The sequence below is a fragment of the Cheilinus undulatus genome, linkage group 9, assembly GCF_018320785.1.
Source record: "Cheilinus undulatus linkage group 9, ASM1832078v1, whole genome shotgun sequence".
Classification (NCBI taxonomy): domain Eukaryota; kingdom Metazoa; phylum Chordata; class Actinopteri; order Labriformes; family Labridae; genus Cheilinus; species Cheilinus undulatus.
The window spans coordinates 7212087-7234573 of NC_054873.1; the positions used below are offsets into that span (position 1 = coordinate 7212087).

Consider the following 22487-nt stretch of genomic DNA (forward strand, 5'->3'; position numbering starts at 1 on the left):
AAGTCAGAATTATCAGACAAAAGGGGAAAATGAGAGAAAAAAGGATGAAAAAGGCTAAAATATGAGGAAAAAGTAGAAATTATGAAAGAAAATTTTGAACTCATCAGGTAAAAGGGAAATTTTTTAGAAAAAAAAACTCAGTTATGAGATACATTTAGTTAAGGGATAGAAAGTCAGCATTTTGAGTTAAAAAGTCATGTGACATAAAAGTAGAAACTAGAAGATTTAATGCACAATTTTAAGATATAAAGTCAGTTATGAGATATAGCCATAGCAAGTCATTATTATTGAGATAAAAGGGTTGTAATCATGAGATAAAAATTAATAAAGCAATTCACATTATATGTATAATACAGTTAGTAATAAGACACTTTAGACACTCATAATTTTGACTTTTTCTCATCATCTCCACTTTTTCAACTAATTGATTTATGATTTCATCATTTCCACTTTTTCCTCATAATTGACTTATAATCTTATAATTTCGACTTTCTAACTCATAATCATGACCTTTTATCTCATGATTTTCATTTTTTTTAACCTATTATCATGACTATCGTTGATGTTCCATTGATTGTGATAAGGACAAATAAGTCTTTATAATTGCATTATTATATAGTCCAGTGATACTCAACGTGTGGCTCTGGAGCAACATGTGGCTCTTTTATGTCTATTTGAAATAATTTTCCCATTTTTGCCACTTCTTTTTGGCACTTTTATCCTGCTTTTTGCAATTTTGACCCCTTTTTTGCCCTTTTTAACACTTTTTGCCCATTTAAGCTGCCTTTTTCAGTTAAATGCTACCTATTTCCCATTTCCCCACCTTTTTGCTGATTTTCACTCATTTATGCCACAGTTTTGCCACTTTTAGCCCATTTTTGCCCCCTGTAATTCATTTTTTTTAGCACATCTCACCCAATTTTGCCACTTTCTCCCTGTTTTTGCCACTTCTTTTGTCAATTTTCACCCATTTTTGAACACCTTTATCCTGCTTTTTGCAGTTTTTGCCCTTATTGTCTATTTTTTGCCACCTCTCGCCTATTTAAGCTGCATTTTGCAGTTAAAGTTCCACTTAATTTCCATTTTTCCACCTTTTACTAATTTTTGCCCTTCTGAGTCACTTCCCACTCATATTTTGCCACGTTTTTGCCACTTTTGGACCATTTTACAACCTAAAACTCATATTTTTTTGACACCTCTCACCCATTTTTGCCACTTTCCCCAGAGTGTTGGCGTCTTTTGGCCTATTTTTGCCACATTTCACCCATTTAACCTGCCTTTTGCAGTTAAATTCCACTTAATTCCCATTTCTCCACCTTTATTTCAGATTTTTGCCATATTATGCCCTTTTTCGCCACCTTTCTCCCAGTGTTTGCTGTTTTTTGACCACTTTTGCCACCTTTAACTTATTTTTATTGCTACTTAAAGCCGTTTCGCCACTTTTCACCACTTAGATTGTGGCGCTTGTAAATGTATTTTTCAACTATTTGGCTCCTCAGGTGAGCAGGGTTGAGTAACTGATATAGTCAGTTCCTTTAACGGTTTGCCTTTTCCCGCTCTTAAGCATTCCTGTCCTTTTTAAGCAGGTAGTTTGACTATTGAATAAAGGCGTTCTTTATCACCAAGTAAAATGGGATATTTAAAAGAAATTAATGTCGAAAACTTTAAGTCATGGCGAGGACAACAGGTTATCGGCCCATTTATGCGTTTTAATTGTATAATTGGCACAAACGGCTCTGGTAAGTGAAGTTTAACGGTGGACTTTTGTAAGCTAGCTTTCTAACCGCTAACAGCATTGAAATCTATGGTTTATGCTAATAGCCTAAGTGACAAAAGCTAGCGGACGGAAGTTATACTTGCTTAGCATGAAGCGGTTTGTATATCCATTTTATAGGAAATAGGAAGCTTTAATTAATCATATTATTATGTTTAAGTTGATTTAGAAACCTGTTTAACATGTCAGGTTATGAGGAAAATACCTTATAAATTCTGCTACAAAGTTAGCTAGCTTATAAGTTATCTAATGCTTAAAACATATTGCTTTTATAAGTTATAAGTCAGTGCCTATAGTTATGGGTTTGAAATGACTTTAGGCAAGTCCAATGTGATGGACGCCCTGAGCTTTGCCATGGGGGAGCGAGCATCCTCTCTGCGGGTGAAACACCTCAGAGACCTGATTCACGGAGCCCACATCGGGAGGCCAGCGGCGGACACCGCCCGCGTCGCTATGCGGTACTGCGACGATGAGGAGCAGGAGACTGTTTTCTGCAGGACCATTCAAGGTTGGTTTCAGAAGTTTAGCCTCATGAATTGTTATTACTGTTAAATTACTGTATTTTAGCAAGATACCTACATATATTACATTGAAAGGAAAGCTTCTTTCAGCTAAGAATATCAAAATGTTAATGCCAAATGTTTAATCTTAGTGGTTATTAATGTTTGTAAGTATATAAAAGAGCATAAACTTTAGAAACAGAGAAATAAGTATTTTAGACCAAAAGCTACCACAAGTCCAGTCAAGTTTTACTTCATGAAGATGTATGCAAGTTTTAAAAAATGAAAAAAACACAAATACAAATAATGACTTGTGTATCCTGCTAAACTTAAAAAGTATCTTTTACGGTTTAAAATCAAAGATAAACGTTTTGGTAGTTGCTTCTTGCAGTATTGAGCATAAAGCAAGCACAGTTTGTTCTTCAAGTTTCAGTTGCTATTATAACTGTCATCTATTGTGATTTTAGGGGATTCTTCTGATTATCGGATCAATGGTAAACGCGTCAGTCTGGCCATATACACTGAAGAGCTGCAGAAGATCGGCATCGTAACAAAAGCTCAAAACTGCCTGGTGTTCCAGGTGAACATTTGCATAAACAAGTAACAGAAATATTGTGAATGAGACTATCTTTGTGACTATGTTGTAGATGCATAGGAGAACATGCCTGTAATAAAGCTGTAACTGTATAAAAACACACCTTTAAAGCAGGAATACTTGGTAAAGAGAATTGAACACATAACAGGACTGCACAACACATAACTTACTTTTTTCAAAGGAGATGAATTGTATTGGCCTTTTGCAAAACAAGTGTCATTTTGCTCCCTTTCCAGGGGGCAGTGGAGTCAATTGCAATGAAAAATCCGAAAGAGAGGACCAAGATGTTTGAATTCATCAGCCAGTCAGGAGAATATTCTGCAGAGTATGATAAGAAGAAAGAGGCTCTGCTGAAAGCCAAAGAGGACACACAATTTCACTTCAACAAGAAGAAATCAGCAACCACAGAGAAGAAACAGGTGTCCCAGGAAAAAATGGAGGTAGAGACATAAAAAGCAGAATACAGTATTTCTGTCTCTCCAGTTGAACGATCCTTCTGTTGTATCTCTTTAGGGATGGTACAAGTAATTAGATACTTTGTTGTCGTGGTCCTCACTCGAATAACGTGACTCGTTCACTGCACATGTGTTTTTTTAGGTTGCAATGGTTCCGCTTGATAAGAATAACAAGTGTAGCTAAACCCACTGTGTTTGCATAACTGTATGTAAATGCAAAGATGTAAGAAATTAGTAAACAGAACACAGAGCTATCACTTCTGCAACCACATCTTTGGCTTCATTTGCACAGAGAACAAGATTACAACACTAACAACTGCTTTATGGCAGCTACGGTAACCTCAAGAGACACAGTACTAAAAAGGCAAACAGAAAAAAAACATTCTGTTACACTAGCAGGACATGTGATGATTCTCTAATTACCAAACCTTATCCCTTTGTAGCTGTAATTTAACGTGTATTTAAAGGTCCCTTTTTGGGGGCTTTTCCCCTTTATTTGGATTAGATAGCTGAAGAAAGACGGCAAACATGGGGAGAAAGAGTGGAGGGAAGACATGCACCAAACAGCACCAGGACTGGGAATTGAGCCAGTGCATTGATGACCATGGCCACTGTACATGGGTGCCTGCTCTTCCAACAGAGCTAAACCGGTGCCTGTTGAAGTATGTTTAAAAAGAAATTTGTTGTTATCCAGGTTAACGGTAAGGCGAGACCAGAGGGGCTCAAAGTCTTTCTTTCCCATGGTAAAAACTCTGTGGAAGTGGGAGAAAGCAGTGGAAGTAAGTTTGGGTGTCCTGAATTACTAATGCACTCCCCCCAATCCTCACTTTTCCAGGCCCAGAAGTACCAGGCACTAGTGGATGAACTCTACCAAAACCGCCTGCAGCTGAGCTTGGCTGAGCTCTACCATAATGAGAAGGGCATCAGCGCCTTCAGCGATGCCCTGAGGGAGAAGCAGCAGGCTGCAGCTGTCAAGAACGATAAACTGGCGGAGGCTGAGAGCATGGTCAAAGCTTGCAAGAAGGAACATGGACACCTCACCAGAGAGCAGCAGCAAATGGAGAAGGAGATCCGGTGTGTAAATAAAGTTGTTAGGGGCTTTTTAAAATTTAATACGGGACAGTATATCTGCTTCTCACACTTGGAATAAACATAAACATTCTAGTCCAAAAGGATGAACAGGTATATTAGGGAAAATGCACACAAGTGTAAGCTAATGAGGCAGTTAATGGGTATTCATTTGACCTCTTTTGCATATATTTTGTGTACATAAATGGCCAACAAGGTTCATGGGCAAAACTAACTTCTTGTTGCTCTGTCAATCAGTGCCCAGGAGCAAATTCTGTCCCAGTGTCGCTCCCAGTATGTCAAGGCAAAGGTGAACACTTCCCATCACATGAAGAAAGCTGAGGAGGTCCGTGATGCCCTGAGGAGGAGTCAGAAGCAGATGGCAGTTAAAGAGCAGGAGCTGGCAGAGGGATGGCAGGAGATCGCTGAACTAGAGATGACCTGGAGGAACTACGAGAAGCAGGTGAAGGAGAAGGAAGCTTCCCACGGGAGAGACATCGACCTAGATGAGGATCAGGTGAGTATGTGTCAGACAGTGCCACCTCCCCTCCGATTCAGTCAAAGTCAGTTACTGTGATGTACAAGGTAGCAGTCAGGAGCTTGGAAACCTGAGCTATAAAGAATCTAAAATATATCCTTTGGATTTAGTGTGAGGGCTAACAGCAGGGGTTTATTATCCATTACACATTATTATATTGTTTAAACGCTTGCATTTACTGCTAATTTGACTGAGTGACAAAAACCCATAGAACAGATTTTATTTCATCCATGTATTCTCATTTGTACATTTAATTCAAAAAGGGCCAACAGTGAGGCGATTTGATGACAACATCAATGTGTTTTTGCATTTATTCTGCTGCAGCTGGAGCGATACAAAGAGCTGAAGGAGCTAGCTCAAAAGCAGGGTGCCGTTTACAGCCAGCAGGCGGAGAAACTCCACTGGGAGGTCAAAGCAGATACCATAAAAATGTCCTTTGACCAGCGCAGAAAGAAGGAAGTGCAGGTATCATTACTGCTGTAACTGTATTCCTTAATTGTATATTTAATGCAAGACAAGGTTTATATATGTGTCATATACACTGCTTTCCAAATTATTAAGCAAATGACGTTTTGCTCTTATTTTCCAAAATATTTATGCAAATTACAGAGTGTTTTTCAAGTCATCAGCCATTAGAGCATAATTCAAATGTTTTTGATCAAACTTCATAATGATAACTGTTATTTTTTTTTAAATAAAAACCTCAAATGCACTGCACTGTCATTTGCATTAATATTTTGGAAAATAAGAGAAAAATGTCATTTGCTTAATAATGTGGAAAGCAGTGTACTCTCTTATGTGGCCTATTATAAGAAAGACCAGTGCTAATCCCTATGACCTCAGCACTAGCAGTATTGAGCCCTGTTACAGTGCTGAGAAAAACCTTTTAAGGGGCAGGAATCTCAAGTAGATCTAGACTTATGTTGACAGCCCTCTGCTGAAGCGGCACTGGGGTTGGAGAGGGCTAGTTAGAGGAGTAGGGGTGAGAGAAAACCAGGAAGAGAAGAGGGACGAGGGAAACAAATAAAAGACAACATGATGTTAGTCGTGGCCAAAAACTTACCTACCATTTTGTAGGATACAGCTATAATATCAGTAAGGGCGCTAGAAATATGCAAGGAATTAGCAATAACAGCTATGATTAATAGAAAACAGAACAATTAAATATTAGCATTAGCAGCTAGGATGATAATGAAATAGAGAGAACAAAGTACTAATAAATATAGTAGTAATGTGGAATTGATCTTTAGTAATGATAAAGTAAATGTAAGGCTGATATGTTGTTATAGTCGGAGTCAGGTGGGTCCATAGTAGAAGGTTGTCTGTCCCAAAGATCCAAATGAATGTTTCAGGTGCTGTGCAGAAGTATAGACATAGATCTATACATCTATACATTTGAAAAATGGAAGTAAATTACTAAAATTTACCTACTTTTTAAAATAGCCAGGGGGTGTTTTTTTCTGTCGAGTACTTTGGATTTTACTGAGTGTGTGATTATTACATCCTTTAAGAAGCAAAAACATGTTTTGGCCACTGGGAGGCAGCAGAAACAAGTTATTAAAACAAACATCAACTTCTAATGAGAGGCTTGTGAGCAAATCTTTGCTCCCAGGAGTTACAAAGCAACTTTATCATACGTTTATTATGACGTCTGTCTGCATGGCCTGGTAGGTAAACTATTAACTTTTGTTTTTTAGTATTTTGTTTGTGAGGAAAAACTATATCAGAATCAAAATATAGCTCCTAGGGGTGGAGAATCACTATTTACATTTACTCAAATTACTGTTTTTGAATAGTTTTTGTGTACTTTATTGAGTAGTTTTTAATGTCAGTAATTCTGCTTTTACTGAAGTATAATTAGGGGAAGTATTGTACTTCACTACATTTTGAAAAGCATTAAGTACTGAGTAAAAAAACAATGAAGGAGAAAACAAGGAGGTCAAAGCTTTCTGCCAACAGTAGATTGATTTTGAGTTCACATGAAGCTCAGTAGCACATGATGAGAGAATTTTTCCACATGTCATGCCGAGAACAGCTGTTGCATTTTACTTTAGGTTAAAGCACATCTTATAATAACCAACCAGGTTGGATGTTGTTACACATTAAGGAAATGCAATATTTTGTGTACAAGCTCCTTGAGTAGCCAAAAGCAGCTACTCAGTACTTTTAAGTAAACTTTGAATGATCTACTTCTTACTTTTACTACTCTTATAGACCAGTTACTTTTGCTCCTATTCAGGTAAATTTTAACCAATGTAGCTGTACTTTTACTTTGGTCTTGTGTTTAGCAGGATGTGTACAATGTTTCATAATTTTTTAACCACTAATGACAGCTATTAATTACACCACTAGAGCAATGAGAGCTAAAAATGTGATGAAACAGTTCTATAAAGTAGTTTAATCTGCCTGGATTGTGTCTCACTGTCAACATCACCTGTTATAGGCTGTTATCAAGAGCAACCTGAATCAGCTGGAAGATTTGACCCGCAGAGCAGAAAAGTTAGAGGAGTACACCAAGACTTGCAAGTATGCCACACTCATACCACATGGCTGTACAATAAAATGCTAGCCAGCTGTCTGCCTGTGACTTACTGTGGTTTTAAGATGCTGCTCAATCATACATACCAAATTTAAAGAAGCGCATACTTTAAAGAGTGACTGTATGTTCCAGGTCCTCTCTAGAGGAGAACCGTCAGCAGGAGGAGAGCCTGACTGCTGAGTTGCAGAGAGGTCAACAGCGCCAAGCAGAGGTTAAGCAGGAGCTGGGCCAGGTCCTGGAGGAGCTAGGGAACGCCTGTCTGGACAATCAGGAGAGCAGACGCCAAACTCAGCGCAAAGAGATCGTGGAGCGGCTCCGTAGACTCTACCCTCAAACAGTGGTAAGAGACATGACTAATAAGAGACATAATAGGCAGAGATGAGGCATAAGCAAGATCCAGTGGTATTCAATAAGGATGGAATTTAATGTTCTAATACAGATTTAAAAGCATGAAATTTGGTTTTGAAACGATTTTAAGGTTTTATTATTGCTCTTGTTTCTTGTACAAGAGGACCAAATAGGATTGTAATTCTGTAAATATTCTGTTTCTTACAAATAAAAATTATCTTATTGTCTTGGACCTCTTCATTGCATGCTAATTTCTAACTAGGAGCCTTATTACAGTGCATACAAGTATGACTGCTTTTTCTGCTTCTTACAATATCAGCTTGATTGTTTGGAAATAATATTCTGTTTTTATTTTTCCTTGCCAATTTTTCATATGCTTTACCTATGGCAGTTTGGCCGCCTGTCTGAACTGTGCAGTCCCATCCATAAAAAGTACCAGCTGGCTGTCACCAAGGTGTTTGGCCATCATATGAACGCCATTGTTGTGGCCTCGGAGAAGGTGGCCCGTGAGTGCATTCAGATTCTCAAGACAGAGCGAATCGAACCTGAAACCTTTCTGCCCATTGACTACTTGGAGGTAAGATAAAAAGTCAAGCTAGGCGTGGCTTTTATTGGGTGTTTAAGTTGTTATAAGTTGATGTCAGTTTACAGTTAAGTTTGTTAAACACGCATTAACACACATGTAACTGACCAACTGTATGCAGGTGAGTCATCTGAATGAGCGACTGAGAGAGGTACCCAGTGCCAAGATGCTGGTGGATGTTGTTCAGGTGAACACCTCTGCAGGTGCCGCCATGCTGAGGAGAGTGGTGCAGTTTGTTTGTGGCAACACTTTGGTGTGTGAGACCATCAAAGAAGCCAGAAGTGTGGCCTTTGGCAGGCAGGAGCGCTTGAAGGTAAACTTTGCTCACAGCCATCAAAAAAAAAAAACACATTTCATTTAACTGCACACTCCTGTTGCTAGGTGAGCATTCAAACTCCTATAAAATTTAAATCTTAATGACAATAGGTTCTTATATTGGATGGACCCTAATTATGCCTTCTCCCCTAGAAGGATTTTTTAAGTTTATCTGCTATCATATAATTGTGAGCATTATATCTCAGCAAGGCCTCAGTGGTCTATCTCTAAACTCAAGTATGTGTTTTCTGGAGACGGTATCCTTGGATGGGACGCTGTTTTCAAAGTCTGGTGTCATCTCTGGAGGTTCCAGTGACTTGCGAACCAAAGCTCGATGCTGGGAAGAGAAGGACATGAAGAGGCTGATTGAACGCAAACATCAGCTAATGGCAGAGTTACGCGTGAGTCAGCTGCCCAAAAAATGGAAAGAATGCTACTAACAGGAATCCCAATTTTATGAGATGCACTGTGTACAATTAATCTTCCCTCTATTTTTGGTCCTGTGACAGGGTTTCATGGGGCTTAATCGTAAGGAGTCAGACCTGAAGCAGGTCTTTGCTTATGCTCAGGGGGTACAGACACGCCTCAAGTACTCCACGGTGGAAATGGAAAACCTTGGAAAGAAAATTATCCCTAAATGTCAGGCGGTAAGACCAGAGATCTGTGACTTTCTCATACAGCATATCATCATTAGAACTATGAAGATTATAGGGTTGTAAGTCAGCTTTCATTGAGCTGTCATTTGAATCTTGTAGCATTTGAGAAGTTTAATATGTTTTGTCTTGTCCAAACAGTTGCAAAGCAGAATGGAAATTGCAGAGCTCTGCCGACCCCATTATTTTTTCTCTTCTCAGGAGATTTCTCGTTTGGAGAGTGAATTAGCAAACCTGGACTCTCAGATCCAGATGCAGCATGAGAGTGTGGAGGCTAAGGATGCAGAGATGAGTAAGATAAGACAGCAGATCAACCAGGTACAGCTAGCAGCACACTGTTGTCAACAAATTACAGCATTAAAATTGCATTTTTGAATGAGGGATTTATTAATGGAATTAGTAGAATTGAGTGGTATTCATTTTTTAATACCCTTAAAGCCTCTCTAAATTTTACTGGGGTCAACAATATTAGTATTTAAAAGCCAGACATGCAAGCACAGCACATTAGGTCTACAGGTACTCTATTTCTTTAATCCTTTATCAAACTCTAACTCAACTCTTAGAAAATGTATATATATATATGTATAAAAGGTGAAGTGTACAGTGCCTTAAATAACCAACAAGCACTGATTAACTTGATTTAAATTTAGCATTAAAAGGGGTAAAATTAATTTTAAATGTGTTAATAACCTTCAATAAAGGCATTTTTGTGCCTTTATTTGATAGATGAAGACAGTGGATAGAGTCAGAAACAGGGACGAAAGTTGGGGAGAGACATGCAGTTAAGGGCCTGAGATTGGATTTGAACCCGGGCTGTCTGCGTACACGGGGCGCACCTTTAACCACTAGGCCGCCTGTGCCCCATGGCTTTATATTCACCTGGCGTGCCCATCCAGGATGCACCAAGTGTGGTTATTAGTATAATTAATCAACTTCATCATTTCTCATCACTGATCTACACCCAGAAAGAAGAAATGTTTTTTAACCCTGCATTGCCATGGATCACATTACAGCCAATGGTGGGACTTTAGAGAGGACCGAGCGTGGTGCCAACCCTGTGCAAACACCATGCCATGACGCACAAGTATATATGCGCTGGTAATGGCATACATGTGCACATGCATCATTTGCCAAATATGCCAGTAAAAGGATTTCATTTATCACTTTTAAATCGTCTTCATACACTGGCAGTGGTGCTGTTCGTGAATATTGATACATACTCTTAAAGCATTTATTTTAAACATGTTCATTACACAGCAACATCTTCAAAATGGTAATTAAAGCAATATCAGGGCTGATTTTTTTTTTTTTTTTTTTTAACTTCCAAGAATTATGGTTTTACCACCCATTTTTAGTCATTAGTACTTTAATGGGACAGTTGACTAAATAATCCATGAATATTAATAATAAATAATAAATTTATTTATAAAGCGCTTTCAGTCAAAGTGCTGTACATAGAGATAAAAACAACTGGACAATAAAAAACACCAGAAATCCACAAACACATACAAACATACTGAAACAATAAAAAGGACATCAGTAAAAACAGTTTAAGACCTGTACGTAACAGTAGACAAGTGCGTCTTCAGCTTTGCTTTAAATACATCAATGGAAGATGCCTGCCTGATATCTACAGGTAGACTGTTCCATAATGTCAGTGCATGGAAAGAAAAAGCCAGTTCCCCAACTGTCTTTCTACGGACCTTTGGGACACTAAGAAGCCCAGTCCCCTGAGAACGCAAATCACAAGTGGGGACATACAGGTTCACCAAATTCGACAGGTATAATGGGGCAATTCCATTTACAATTTTATATGTTAGCAGCAGCACCTTAAAGTCTGCTCTAACATGAACAGGTAGCTAGTGCAGAGAGGCCAACACCGGAGTGATATGCTCATATCTACTCGCTCAGGTCAAAACACAAGCTGCTGCGTTCTGTACCATCTGCAGACTGTGAAGGCTCTTCTTTGGCAAACCTGATAAGAGAACATTACAATAATCTAAACGTGACGAAACAAAAGCATGAATTAGGACCTCAGCATCCTGAAACAACAGAACTGGTCTGATCTTTGCAATGTTTCTGAGGTGAAAAAAGGCCACTCTGGTCACCTCTTTGACATGGAAATCAAATGTAAGAGTTTAGAGGGCACGAAGATTTTTGACTCTGTCCTTACAATGAATAACACAGTCACCTAAAGACAGAGTAAAATTGTCAAACAGAGGATTAAGTCTCTCAGGTCCAATAACCATCATTTCTGTCTTATCAGAGTTCAGAAGCAGGAAATTTGTTGACAACCAGCTCCTAACAGCTGAAAGACAGGCCTGAAGTTTATTAGTGTCAGATCCACTTTGAAGGACCAAAGGCATGTATAGCTGTAGATCTGTATGTATAGCTGTAGTGGACCCAATACAGACCCCTCTGGTAGCCCATGCCTAACAGCACAGGACTCAGAGAACACATTATTAAAGAAAACACTTTGAGATGAAGTAAAAACAATGGAAATATTCGGTTGTTGCTTGGATCTCTCCCATCACTGCTGGTCGAAATATTTACTGCTAAAACTTGTGTTTGCTATTGTGTGACAGCTGAATGCAGTGAAAACATTCTGAATGCGCTGTGTGTTTAGATGGAGGACTTGGTGTTTTCTGACTTCTGTGCTGAGATCGGCGTGGACAACATCAGAGAGTATGAGCAGGACCATCTGAAGCAGCAGATGGAGTTTGACAAGAAGAGGTATTTGCTTCCTGTCCCGGTATTAGCTGTAATGTACTTTTATCAGCTGATGTAGATTTACTTAATCCAAAATTAAATCAGCATAGAGTAAAATCCAAACAAATGGGCTAAAGATGCCACACTTACTTTTTTATTGGCCCCAAGATCATATCATGTTTTAATAATAACAAGCCCACTGGTATGAGGTCTGCAAATTTCCTCAGTATTGACATGTGAATTTAAACTTGCAGACTTAAAATATCCTTGTTAAGTCATAAAAATGTGATAAAAAGTAAAGCTTAAAAATAATTGGATAAAAAGTGATGAATGTGGGAGAAAAATTAACTTGTTTTCATTTCATACTTTTAATTTTGGATCTCACAATTATGACTGAGACTTATGATTTGACTTTTTATCCCAGTGATGCAATAAAACAACCCAACACGTTTTAATTTTTTTGTTCCACAACTTAACATCGTTTTACATTTGTAAAGATGAACAGTCTCCTTCAGCTGGAAAAACGTAAAACGTGTTATAAAGGATTGTGGGTGGCACAGTGACACAGGGGTTAGCGCTGTTGCCTCACAGCAAGAAGGTCGCTGGTTTGCTTCCCGTTCAGGGCCTTTCCGTGCGGAGTTTGCACGCTCTCCCATAGACGTGTGGGTTCTCTCCATGTTCTCCGGCTTCCTTCCACCTCCAAAAACATGAGCATTAGGTTAATTGGTGACTCTAAATTGACCATAGGTGTGAATGTGAGTGTGCAGGGTGTCCATTTCAAATTCAAATGAGTGGAATATTTATATTGGGCGATAAGTGAAACATTTATTTTTAGTTTAGGACAATTTAAAATAATTAGATTTGCTCAACCTTCCAACATAGTTTCTATAAAGTTAAAAAATATAGCTTTATCTGATTTAAAAAAAAAAAATTAACTGATTCAATTAAAAATGTTTCATGTGATTGATTACTTCATTTTTTTTAAGTTCAACCAATGTTTTATTTTTTTCAGTGTATTTTGACCTGATCAACTCCTTACTCTGACTTCTAATCCTGTATTTTGACCTTTTAGACTCAAAATTGAAAATGTAACTTGTATGTTGACCTTTAGAACTCATAATTTGACTTTTCATCTCATATATTTGCCTTTTGAAAACATTGTTTTGACTTTTAATTTTGCATTTTGACCCTTTGAACTAATAAGTTGAGTTTTTACCTCAGATTCTGAGGCTTTAAACTTATCATTTTGACTTTTTCAAATCTTAAAATCATTTACCATCCTGTCTAAGTTGTGATTTTTTCCCCATAATTCATTACTGGTAAAAATAAGGTTGACAGTTTAAGGTAAAATGTTGACCCTCAGGGCAGACCTAAATTCAGAATCCGGTCCCTGCTGTGATTGAGTTTGACACCCCTGTTTTAAACCATCAAAGTCCTAATCTAATCCTCTTGTCTTGTTAACATCTTTGTATTTCATAAAATCGTCTTTGTGTTTTCTTGTATTTTTAGAATACTCTACTATAGCAATTATTGTTTTTTTTTTTTTTTTTTTACATATAATTAAGTTATTCTTTCATATAAATAAACAAATTTACTAATGCAGAGACAACTGGCAGAAACCAGAGGGATCTCAGTTTTACTGTTAAAAACAACATACTAGTATTTTTCTTTATTCCAAAAACAGGTAACAGTATTTTCAAGTCTTTTTTATATGGTTTGCATTTTTAAAACAAAGAACTAATGGAACCTGATGTTTCAGATTGCGTTAAAATAAAAACTTTAAATTGTTTTCAGACTGGAGTTTGAGAGTCAGTGCACTCGCCTGAAAGCACAGCTGGAGTATGAACAAGACCAACTGGGCCAGCACAAGAAGAAGCTCCTCAAAATGGAGGAAAACATCCGGCAGGAGCAGCTAATCCTGGATGAGCAGAGGAAGGTAGTCTTTTCATGTTTTCATTCTTTGTCGTATCATTACTATCAAACTTACCTGTGACATGTTAGTTAACTGAAAAGCATTGTATGTGGACCTGTGCATCTCATACTAGAGTAATAAAAAAAGAATCCATTAAAAATCTTTACACTGGGCTTTCTTACTAGACACAGTTATACCAGATTTACTTCCCTGATCTGTCCGTTCCTGCTCAGGATGAGGAGAAGATGCTGGCGGCAGTAGATGAGGGTCAGAACAATCTGCTGGAGCTGAAGAACCAGCTGCTTCCTAAGAAGAGTCAGCTTGCTTCTGCCAAATCTGAGCTGGACCAGAAAACCCAAAACCTTCGAGATATCAACAAGTATTAACGCTAACACTCGTCCTCAACTTTACTGCCTCTGTCTTAGACTGTCGGACTGGTAGTCCATGCAGCACCGCTACTTCTGGCTGCTTCTCAAAAGTGTCTCCTAAAAAGTTTGTCAGTTTAATGTTGCACAACTGCAAAGAAAGGACATTTAAAAAGTCAAAGATTAGTATCTCCCAAGCAATCGCACCGGGTGAACTTCCTTATCAAGTGAGAGTTTCATACAACACTGTCATGAAAGTCGGGCTACTTTTGAGATTCTCTTCCCTTCGGATAATTAGAAATGGTAGAGCCACAGTTAGCCCTTCATCAGAGGAGATCTGCTATAAACAGAAAAAGTAACAGCTTTACTACTGGAGTTTGCGCTCTAATTGTAGTTTTCCCAGGGACATTGGATCTAGTTGTCTATTTTGTTGTAACCTCTTCAAAACTTATTTAAGGGAACAGCATCTTTATTACTAATTATTTGTGCATTCTGGTAAATATATAGATCAAACAAGAAACAGGTGTAAAGTTTCTTTCTCATTCTCCATCAACTTACAGTAAAAACTATATGCTTTAAATAATTACTACTGACCAGCATGATAAAATTAAACAAAAGTAACTAATTTTGCCCAGCGCTCTTATTTATTTATTTATTTATTGCCCATCTTTCTTGCAGAGAGTTGGTGAAGCTCCAGCGGGAGGTGATGTCTGCAGAGTCGGCCTTGGAGCAGAAACGTCTGGCCAGACACAATTTACTGCTGGCTTGTAAGATCCAGGGTCTGCCCATCACTATTCTGTCTGGCAGTCTGACAGAAATCAGTGAGATGCAGGTAGGATAAGGAGAAATGCTGAAGTCCCTTCTGAAGATTGAAACCTCTTGATCTCTTCTGAACATCATAACAGCAGTCCTGCAGTACACATTGATAATTTCAGCTATTTTCATCCTTGTGGTAAAAAAATTCTTAAAGCCTAGGTTTTCAGGACGACCTGGGCTTCAAGAAAATATGTGCTGCAGTAATGCCTCTTGATTTTTTAAAAAGTTATAGAAGTATAAAGACAAGGAAAAACTAAATACAAATTAAAACTCCAAGATTTTTATGTGATACGCAGTAAACAATAATGACTAAGACTTTTTTTGCTCGAACGTGAAAAAATAATAATTCAGTCACAAAGAGTCTTCAAAATATTCACATATTTACAAATAGTTCTTATGTGTCTTTGATTTTTCTGAGTTTATACCTTTATTCAAAGCAATACTTGTCTGCAGAAACACAGAGGGCCACATTGAAGGTCCGCTGTCTCCCTTTCTCTCCGTTGTGAGCTATTCAGGCCTATTCAGGTCGTCTCCTCCAGTTTTTAAGTGTAAAAACGTGCACTGTTTGGCAAAGCATGACATGATGACAGAACAGCCTGCCATTTGTTGGTACAGCCCATGTGACATCCATTTTTTTGATAACATGGTGGGTAATGCTAAGCTAGCAGCAGAGACAGTCGAAAATAGATCATAAAAGACGTTCAATATCAGAGTTACTGGTGTGAATTTATCTTTAAAGACCCCGGTAAGTCGTCCAAGGACAAGGCTTACTAGAAAAGCTACCGTAACAGCTACAAAGGCATGGGTAACATCATTAGAATGGCATAACGGGGGACCTTCCAGAGGAAAAAAGTAAGTGGCTATAATAAATGGTTTAAAAGTTATTTAACCTTTAATAACCTGTGTCTCTAACCTTGCAAAGCAGATGGATACGCCCGTTTCTGTGTTTCTCACTGGCAAATCCATCTTGCAAAGCTCCCGTCTGAACCGTTTGGGCCTGGTTAGAAAGTGACTGAACTAATCAGCGATGAGGGGCAGTACTTTCAGGTGCAGCGGAGTCGTGACGTAAGCAAGCAGCAACAAGAGCTGGTGCAGTTATGGAGGAAGAGATTAGCGAAGATGCTGCTTAAGTGCCAGTTTTATCAGAACTTGATGACATGTTAAAAGAAGAACAAAGAACAGCATTGCGTTGTTTTCTTTTCAAAAACAACAGAAGTCGTGTACTGACATGTCTACCGTCGCCATGGTTTGCGTTATTCCTCCGCAGCTGCGCACGCACACCTCGGTCACAGCTACGTCACGTGTTTTATTGCTCTAATTGGCCCGTAAAAATGTGACAGACAGAACGTTCATCCAATCCCCCTCCGAGTTTTTTTCAAATCCTCTGCCCTTTCCCAAACGCTTAGTATTGAAGGTTTTCCAGATGGATGTGTGAAACACATCCATCTGGCGTGTCAGGTTACTGTGTCTCTTCTTGTCATACAGTATACAGCGTCAGTCTCAGAGGGTTAAAAAGCATCTGGTATTTTTAGCCCAAGTTTTACCTGTCAACTTATTTTTCTTTTCTGCAGTTGGACACAGAATCTGAGAGCACTTCTGCCACCATGGACATCTACGAGAGAGAGGCACAACTGGTGATCGACTACTCTGACCTGGGGGCAGATCTCAAGGTGAGATATCAGGCTTCATTATTGCCTGAATTTCTCATGCTTCTATAAAACCTGAAAAACACCAGGTTTCCAGTTATGAAAACATATGGGAAAGTGCAGAAGAAGCTAGATTTTAAACATTCTCCTTGTTCCATATGACAGTTAGCCAAAACAGATGACACTGTGATTTGAAAGAGCTATGTTTTGTTAGGATCATATAAAATTGTGATAGTAGTTTATGGACAGTAGTGTTAAGAATAGGCTACATGCTTGCAGCAGTTTTAGACCTGAAAATTTGTACCCTTCTGGAGTCTAATGTATGAGATGTTTGAGAACATTTAATGCTATTATTACCATGAGTATTTTGAGAAAGGCTGGAGAATGCTACTTTAGTTGGCTAGTTTTTTTTTTGTTTCTTTTTGTTTTTTTTTTTTTACATAGCCTAAGCTTTACTTTAATTTTAAGTGAAAATAATGGAAACGGTTGGTTAGAAATGCCCAAAGCACTACTGATGTTAATTTAAAGATAAGTGCTATACATACAGGGGTATTTGTATTACTCTAAGACCAAAAAAATCATCATTTCATCAGGGCCTTTCTTTCCTTATTGCTGTTTATTTCTATCCATGTTCTTGTATGTGTGAAGAGCCTTCAGACAGAGAAGGATGCACAGGCCTACCTAGAAAGGATGGAGGAGTGTGTGTCCTCCATACAAGCTGTGCTGCATCGCACTCCTGCGCCCAACCTGAAAGCTCTGGAGAAGATGAGGGAAGTGAAGGACAAGTTACTTGGAGTGACAGAAGGTATTTATCGCTTATTGTACCTAACATTTTAACTTTAAAATTTATGCATGTGTTAAATCTCTCCTACAGCACTTTGTTTATGTAATTTTCTGTTTCTTTACTAGTTTGCTTTCATTTTTTCAACAACAATGAAATATCAGGGCTGCGAGAAATTATTTTGAGAGTTTCCCATCCATCCTTCCTAGCCAGTTTTTGCATGCAAGGTCCACCATGACTCTAGGATGAACTGATTAGAATTTGGAGGTCAAAGGTCAAGGTTAGCAGGTCTCATGTTCATCCCTTTCTTGAGAACACAATATCTCATGAGGAACTTTCTTTTAACTTTGCACAAATGTCCACTTCAAGTCAAGAAGAATCTTTTTGCAAGTCAAGACTCATTATTTTATGCATCAGTTTACTAACTGTTTACTAACTCTGTAATCAAAAATTTTGAACAAAATTCACCATTAAATTAAGATTTTCACCAGTTACACTTCCACAACCACCTCAGTTCTTGTTCTTGGCTAATCGCTGTACTTTTTCTGAGGCATGTAAGTGCCTTGTGGTAGTTCTGGTTAACTACTACTAAGTGTGAAAGAGCAGGGCAATTTCAGGTGTTGCGATGGTATTTATATTTCTAGTTTAAACTTGTTCATTGGCATTTTAAGTATTTGGACTTCTGATTTCCTGTCCTTCACTCAGAATTTGATGCCAGCACCAAAGCTGCCAGAAAGTGCAGCCAGGAGTTTGAGCAAGTGAAAGCCCAGCGCTTCCAACTCTTCAGCCAGTGCTTTGAACATGTGGCTGTCATCATCGATCAGATCTATAAAAGAATATGCAGGAACAGCAGTGCTCAGGTAAGCCACGAAACTTAAATTTAGCTTCAGAACTACACATCGCTCTGGTAATTTGTATATGAGATAGTTTTTTGACAAAACCTGAGTTGGCATGCTGAGTGTAGCTGTATCTAATGTGATGCAAGCCATTTGGAATTGACCGTTGTGTTCATTATGCAACTGCATTGGTTGATATTTCCCCTAGTCCAGCCATTCCCAAACCTTAGTGTGCTGCGACCCTTGTGCAACCAAAATATGAGACTCAAATATTTACCTGTTATTTATGTTCACAATAAACTCATATGAGAAAGATAAGAACAGACTGTATTGTGAAAACCTTGATTGAAATAGTGTTTTGTATAGGCAAGTTAACACTGCTTCTCTGACCTCATTTAATGCCACAGTCAGGATCTTTGAGTCATTTTGGACTCAAAAGGAAAGAGTCGTGAGTTTAAGCAAACATTTAAACAGGCGTTTAAGCCCTTATAGGATGAATAGCTGCAGTGCTGGACAGACAAATGCAAAAGTTAACATGAGCTTAGTTCTGCTGTGATTCATGCCTCTGTAATGGGGGATTAATACTGCCAGTGCTGAGCTTATGATGATTAGCTCTGGTCCTTATTATAAACCGTACATCAGACAATATGATCTTGAGCTGCCCTCTTTAGAAGTGTCTTGGGATAACTTGAGTTATGAATTGGTGCTAGACAAACAACGATTGAGTAAAAACAGATATCATTAAAAGAGGACATGGACTAATGGAAAATTAAACAGAAATTCTGACGTGTTGCAGGCCATTCTGAGTGCAGAGAATTCGGATGAGCCATACCTTGGTGGCATTAACTACAACTGTATTGCGCCCGGGAAACGCTTCATGTCCATGGACAATCTGTCTGGTGGAGAGAAAGCCATTGCTGCTCTGGCTCTGCTGTTTGCCATCCAGAGGTAACGCTGCACCTGTGATTTACAGTCACATTAGATTAAGATACCTGGGTGTAAATGAAGAGGAAACACACCAAAGTATAAGCAAGGACTAGGAAAAATAAGTTCAAATAAATCTTTTTCTTGTTTGAATAATAAAAGGTCAATTAGTTAATAAATACAATGTAAGCCTGACATTAATTAACCCAGACAGCTTGATTAGAATCATCCAAAGCTCCTAAACAAACACCTGATAAAGTTCAGGTACAGATGTCTTGACACAATGAAATATAAATACATAATAAAAACAGTTTCCTCTGTTGACTGTAAATGCTATCATGTAATGAGTCTTAAAGCTGATCGATGAGCGTTAGGGCCTGTGTCCATAGCTAACTTTTTTAGTGCTGGCAGCGCCGATAACCTCATTTTAAGAGCGCTCCTCGCCAGCTCTTATTGTTGTACATTACAAAAAAATGAATCCCACCTCCCCATAAAATCTGCAGCATTGTTTTCAGGTATCTCTATGTGCTTCATATTTCTTATTTTAAAGAAAAAAATCACACAGCAGACAATGTAAAAGAATCCTGTCCTGACACAGGAAGCAGCTGCAGACCTTCTACTCTTGAAAAAAGACGAAGAAAGACAAGTTGGATCAGTTTCTCTTCTGCTGCTGTCAGAAGTCCCGCCCCTTCTTGATTTTGTTTGGCAACTGAAGGAGAAGTGACATTGACAAGCGCAGTGCTTTTCCAGTTTTTCTTCCCAGAGCGTTGAGCACTCAGACTGCTGGACTACATTAGTTCTGAATTAAAAAGAAGCGCTGCTAGGGTTACAAAAAGCCAGCTATGGGCCTTCACGCCCTTATGGATTTGGAAAGCTTCAAGGTTCTTGTTTTTTTGGGAGATTTTTTGATTGATTTTATGTTCTGTTTAAGAAAGGCTTGACTCTTAACATTTTTTTCCCCTTTTGAATTAAAGTAATTTAACCCCTTTGATAACTCTGATTTTCTTACTTATGATCTTAAATTTGTTGCATCAGTTATTCTTTTTGTGGTTTTGACATTTGACCAACAATTGAAATGTTCACTGTGGTTTTGTGTTTTGGTAAGCTTGTGTTTGTGTGATTTTTTTCTCAGTTTTCGTCCTGCACCTTTCTTCGTCTTGGATGAGGTGGACGCAGCCCTGGACAACACTAACATCGGAAAGGTATGAGTCTGCCTACAAAGTTTGCAGTGATTAAGAACAACAAACAGCTTATTTCTTTCTTAAATACAACTAAATAAAGAGTGCTGCCCTTTTTCCACTGGTATACATACACTTATAATCATTTTATTAAATGCTAAACTTTATGTTATAGTCTCTCAAAGCCCTGAAAAAAAGACAATCATATTTCCTTTTTGCTGCAGGTTTGTTTATATATATATAATTGTCACTTAACATCCTACAGGGTTTTTTTTAAATCTTAACATCAGGAGGACTATAACAGATATGTTTTTCTTTCTGAGAATTAATACACAATAAAATAATTTACAGTTTAACAGATGGCAAATTAAAGGGAAATGAAAATTAACAGTTTCAGAGATATTGTGGAACAGTAATAATATTATTGCTAAAGTAAATAGTACCTTTTTACATGGGTAGATACAATTTACTTGAGTCTTAGTGCTCTTGATTTACAGCAACATTGGTTAAAATTTAATTGACACTTCCAGGCATGCATACAATTATATTTTGCTGGTAGGGACTTCATATCTGACAGAGCACAAAAGAAACACCAGTGTAATGGCATGAACATAATTCTAAAGGCTGTGTTTTCAGGGTTTGTATTTGTATGGGATGCATGTGTGTTTACCTAGTGTTGGTGCTTTGTGTCCAGGTGACCAGTTTCATCAGAGAGGAGTCGAGGAAGAACATGCAGATCATCGTCATCTCCCTGAAGGAAGAGTTTTTCTCAAAGGCTGACGCCTTGCTGGGAGTCTACTCAGATGTAAGAAAAGCTTTTGAAGGGATGAAAATTTTCTGTCATCACAGAACTGACTATGGTTTTATCTTCCTTTATAGTTTGACGAATGTATGCTCAGCCGCATTCTGACCCTGGACCTGCGTTCCTACCCTCTGGTGGAAGACGAGAGCGGGAAGCAGGCAGACAAAGAGAAGGACAAGAAGTGAAGACCTCAGTAGTTCAAAGTTAACTGCATTAAGCCCTTGCCTTTGTGTGTTTTGCATTTTGTTCACTGGCCATATCGGTTTAAAATATTTAAACCAGGATGGATTATTATCCTGTCTATGTTTCAGTCCATTACTAGTATGTTTTATTGAAGTTAGAGCTTTTTGACTGATAAGATGGTTCAGCAATTGGTTTAGTGTGTAGTTACACACAGTAAAATAAAGTTTTATGATAACTAGAGTTAAAAAGAAAGTCACAAAAACTGTTCGCAACCCAGTTGTTGAGTCCCTAAGCACTGCAGAAAATTTAACTTTCTGGGTTAAGTGCAGTTTTCAAGTTGTTGGTGTGTCACTACCTTGATTATAGATTTGTTGCTTCACAGTTAGGTATTAAAGCCTTGAATTTTAATGTGACTTCCACCCTGTTCGTGAAGTTCTTTTCAAGTTGAAGAGGTGTTTATTTTTTTTACTGCTACTACTGGCCACTGGGTCAGCTAAATAAAACTAGCCTAACCTAAAATATTGATTCAGTATGGAAGAAGATTAGGGCCACTGAAAAAAATGTTTGAGATGCAAAATGTTTTTTTTACTTGTGTTATTAAAGGCAGAATTCTGAAAAAAGAGTCAGAATTCTGAGATTAAAGTCAAAATTCTGAGAAAAAAAAGGCAGAATTCTGTTTATAAATTCAGTATTCTGAGGAAAAAGGTCAGAATTTTGAGGTTAAAGTCAAAATTTTGAGAAAATTCTGAGATTACAGTCAGAATTCAGCAATTAAAATCTGAAGACTTTTCAGAATTCTTTCTTTTTTTCTCAGAATTCTAACTTCAATCTCAGAATTAGAAAAAAAATAGTGTATCTCAAAAACAAAATATTCTCAGTGGACCTAATACTCTCCCATAATTCAGTGACGGGACGCAGCATTTTCTGCCTGTTCTTACTGACTTCATAAGCAAAGCCGAGCTGACTT

General features: G+C 38.1%; 1 protein-coding gene across 2 annotated transcripts; it reads left to right on the top strand.

Moving 5' to 3' along the window:
• The first annotated feature begins 1597 nt into the window (after positions 1 to 1597).
• smc1b (structural maintenance of chromosomes 1B) lies at positions 1598 to 21909 on the top strand. Of its 2 annotated transcripts, none has more exons than XM_041795769.1 (25): positions 1598 to 1739; positions 2094 to 2282; positions 2742 to 2854; positions 3106 to 3309; positions 4160 to 4398; positions 4651 to 4909; positions 5255 to 5395; positions 7374 to 7456; positions 7602 to 7809; positions 8209 to 8394; positions 8522 to 8713; positions 8970 to 9116; positions 9225 to 9362; positions 9570 to 9686; positions 11995 to 12101; positions 13872 to 14013; positions 14223 to 14368; positions 15033 to 15186; positions 16742 to 16840; positions 17465 to 17621; positions 18303 to 18457; positions 19230 to 19381; positions 20490 to 20559; positions 21230 to 21340; positions 21415 to 21909. In XM_041795769.1, the coding sequence occupies exons 1-25, from the start codon at positions 1631 to 1633 to the stop codon at positions 21520 to 21522; spliced, it is 3726 nt and encodes a 1241-aa protein (XP_041651703.1). In that variant the 5' UTR covers positions 1598 to 1630; the 3' UTR covers positions 21523 to 21909. The 2 variants fall into 2 exon arrangements, with proteins under 2 accessions (XP_041651703.1, XP_041651704.1); XM_041795770.1 differs by lacking the exon at positions 1598 to 1739 and adding an exon at positions 1813 to 1873.
• The last annotated feature ends 578 nt before the right edge of the window (positions 21910 to 22487 follow it).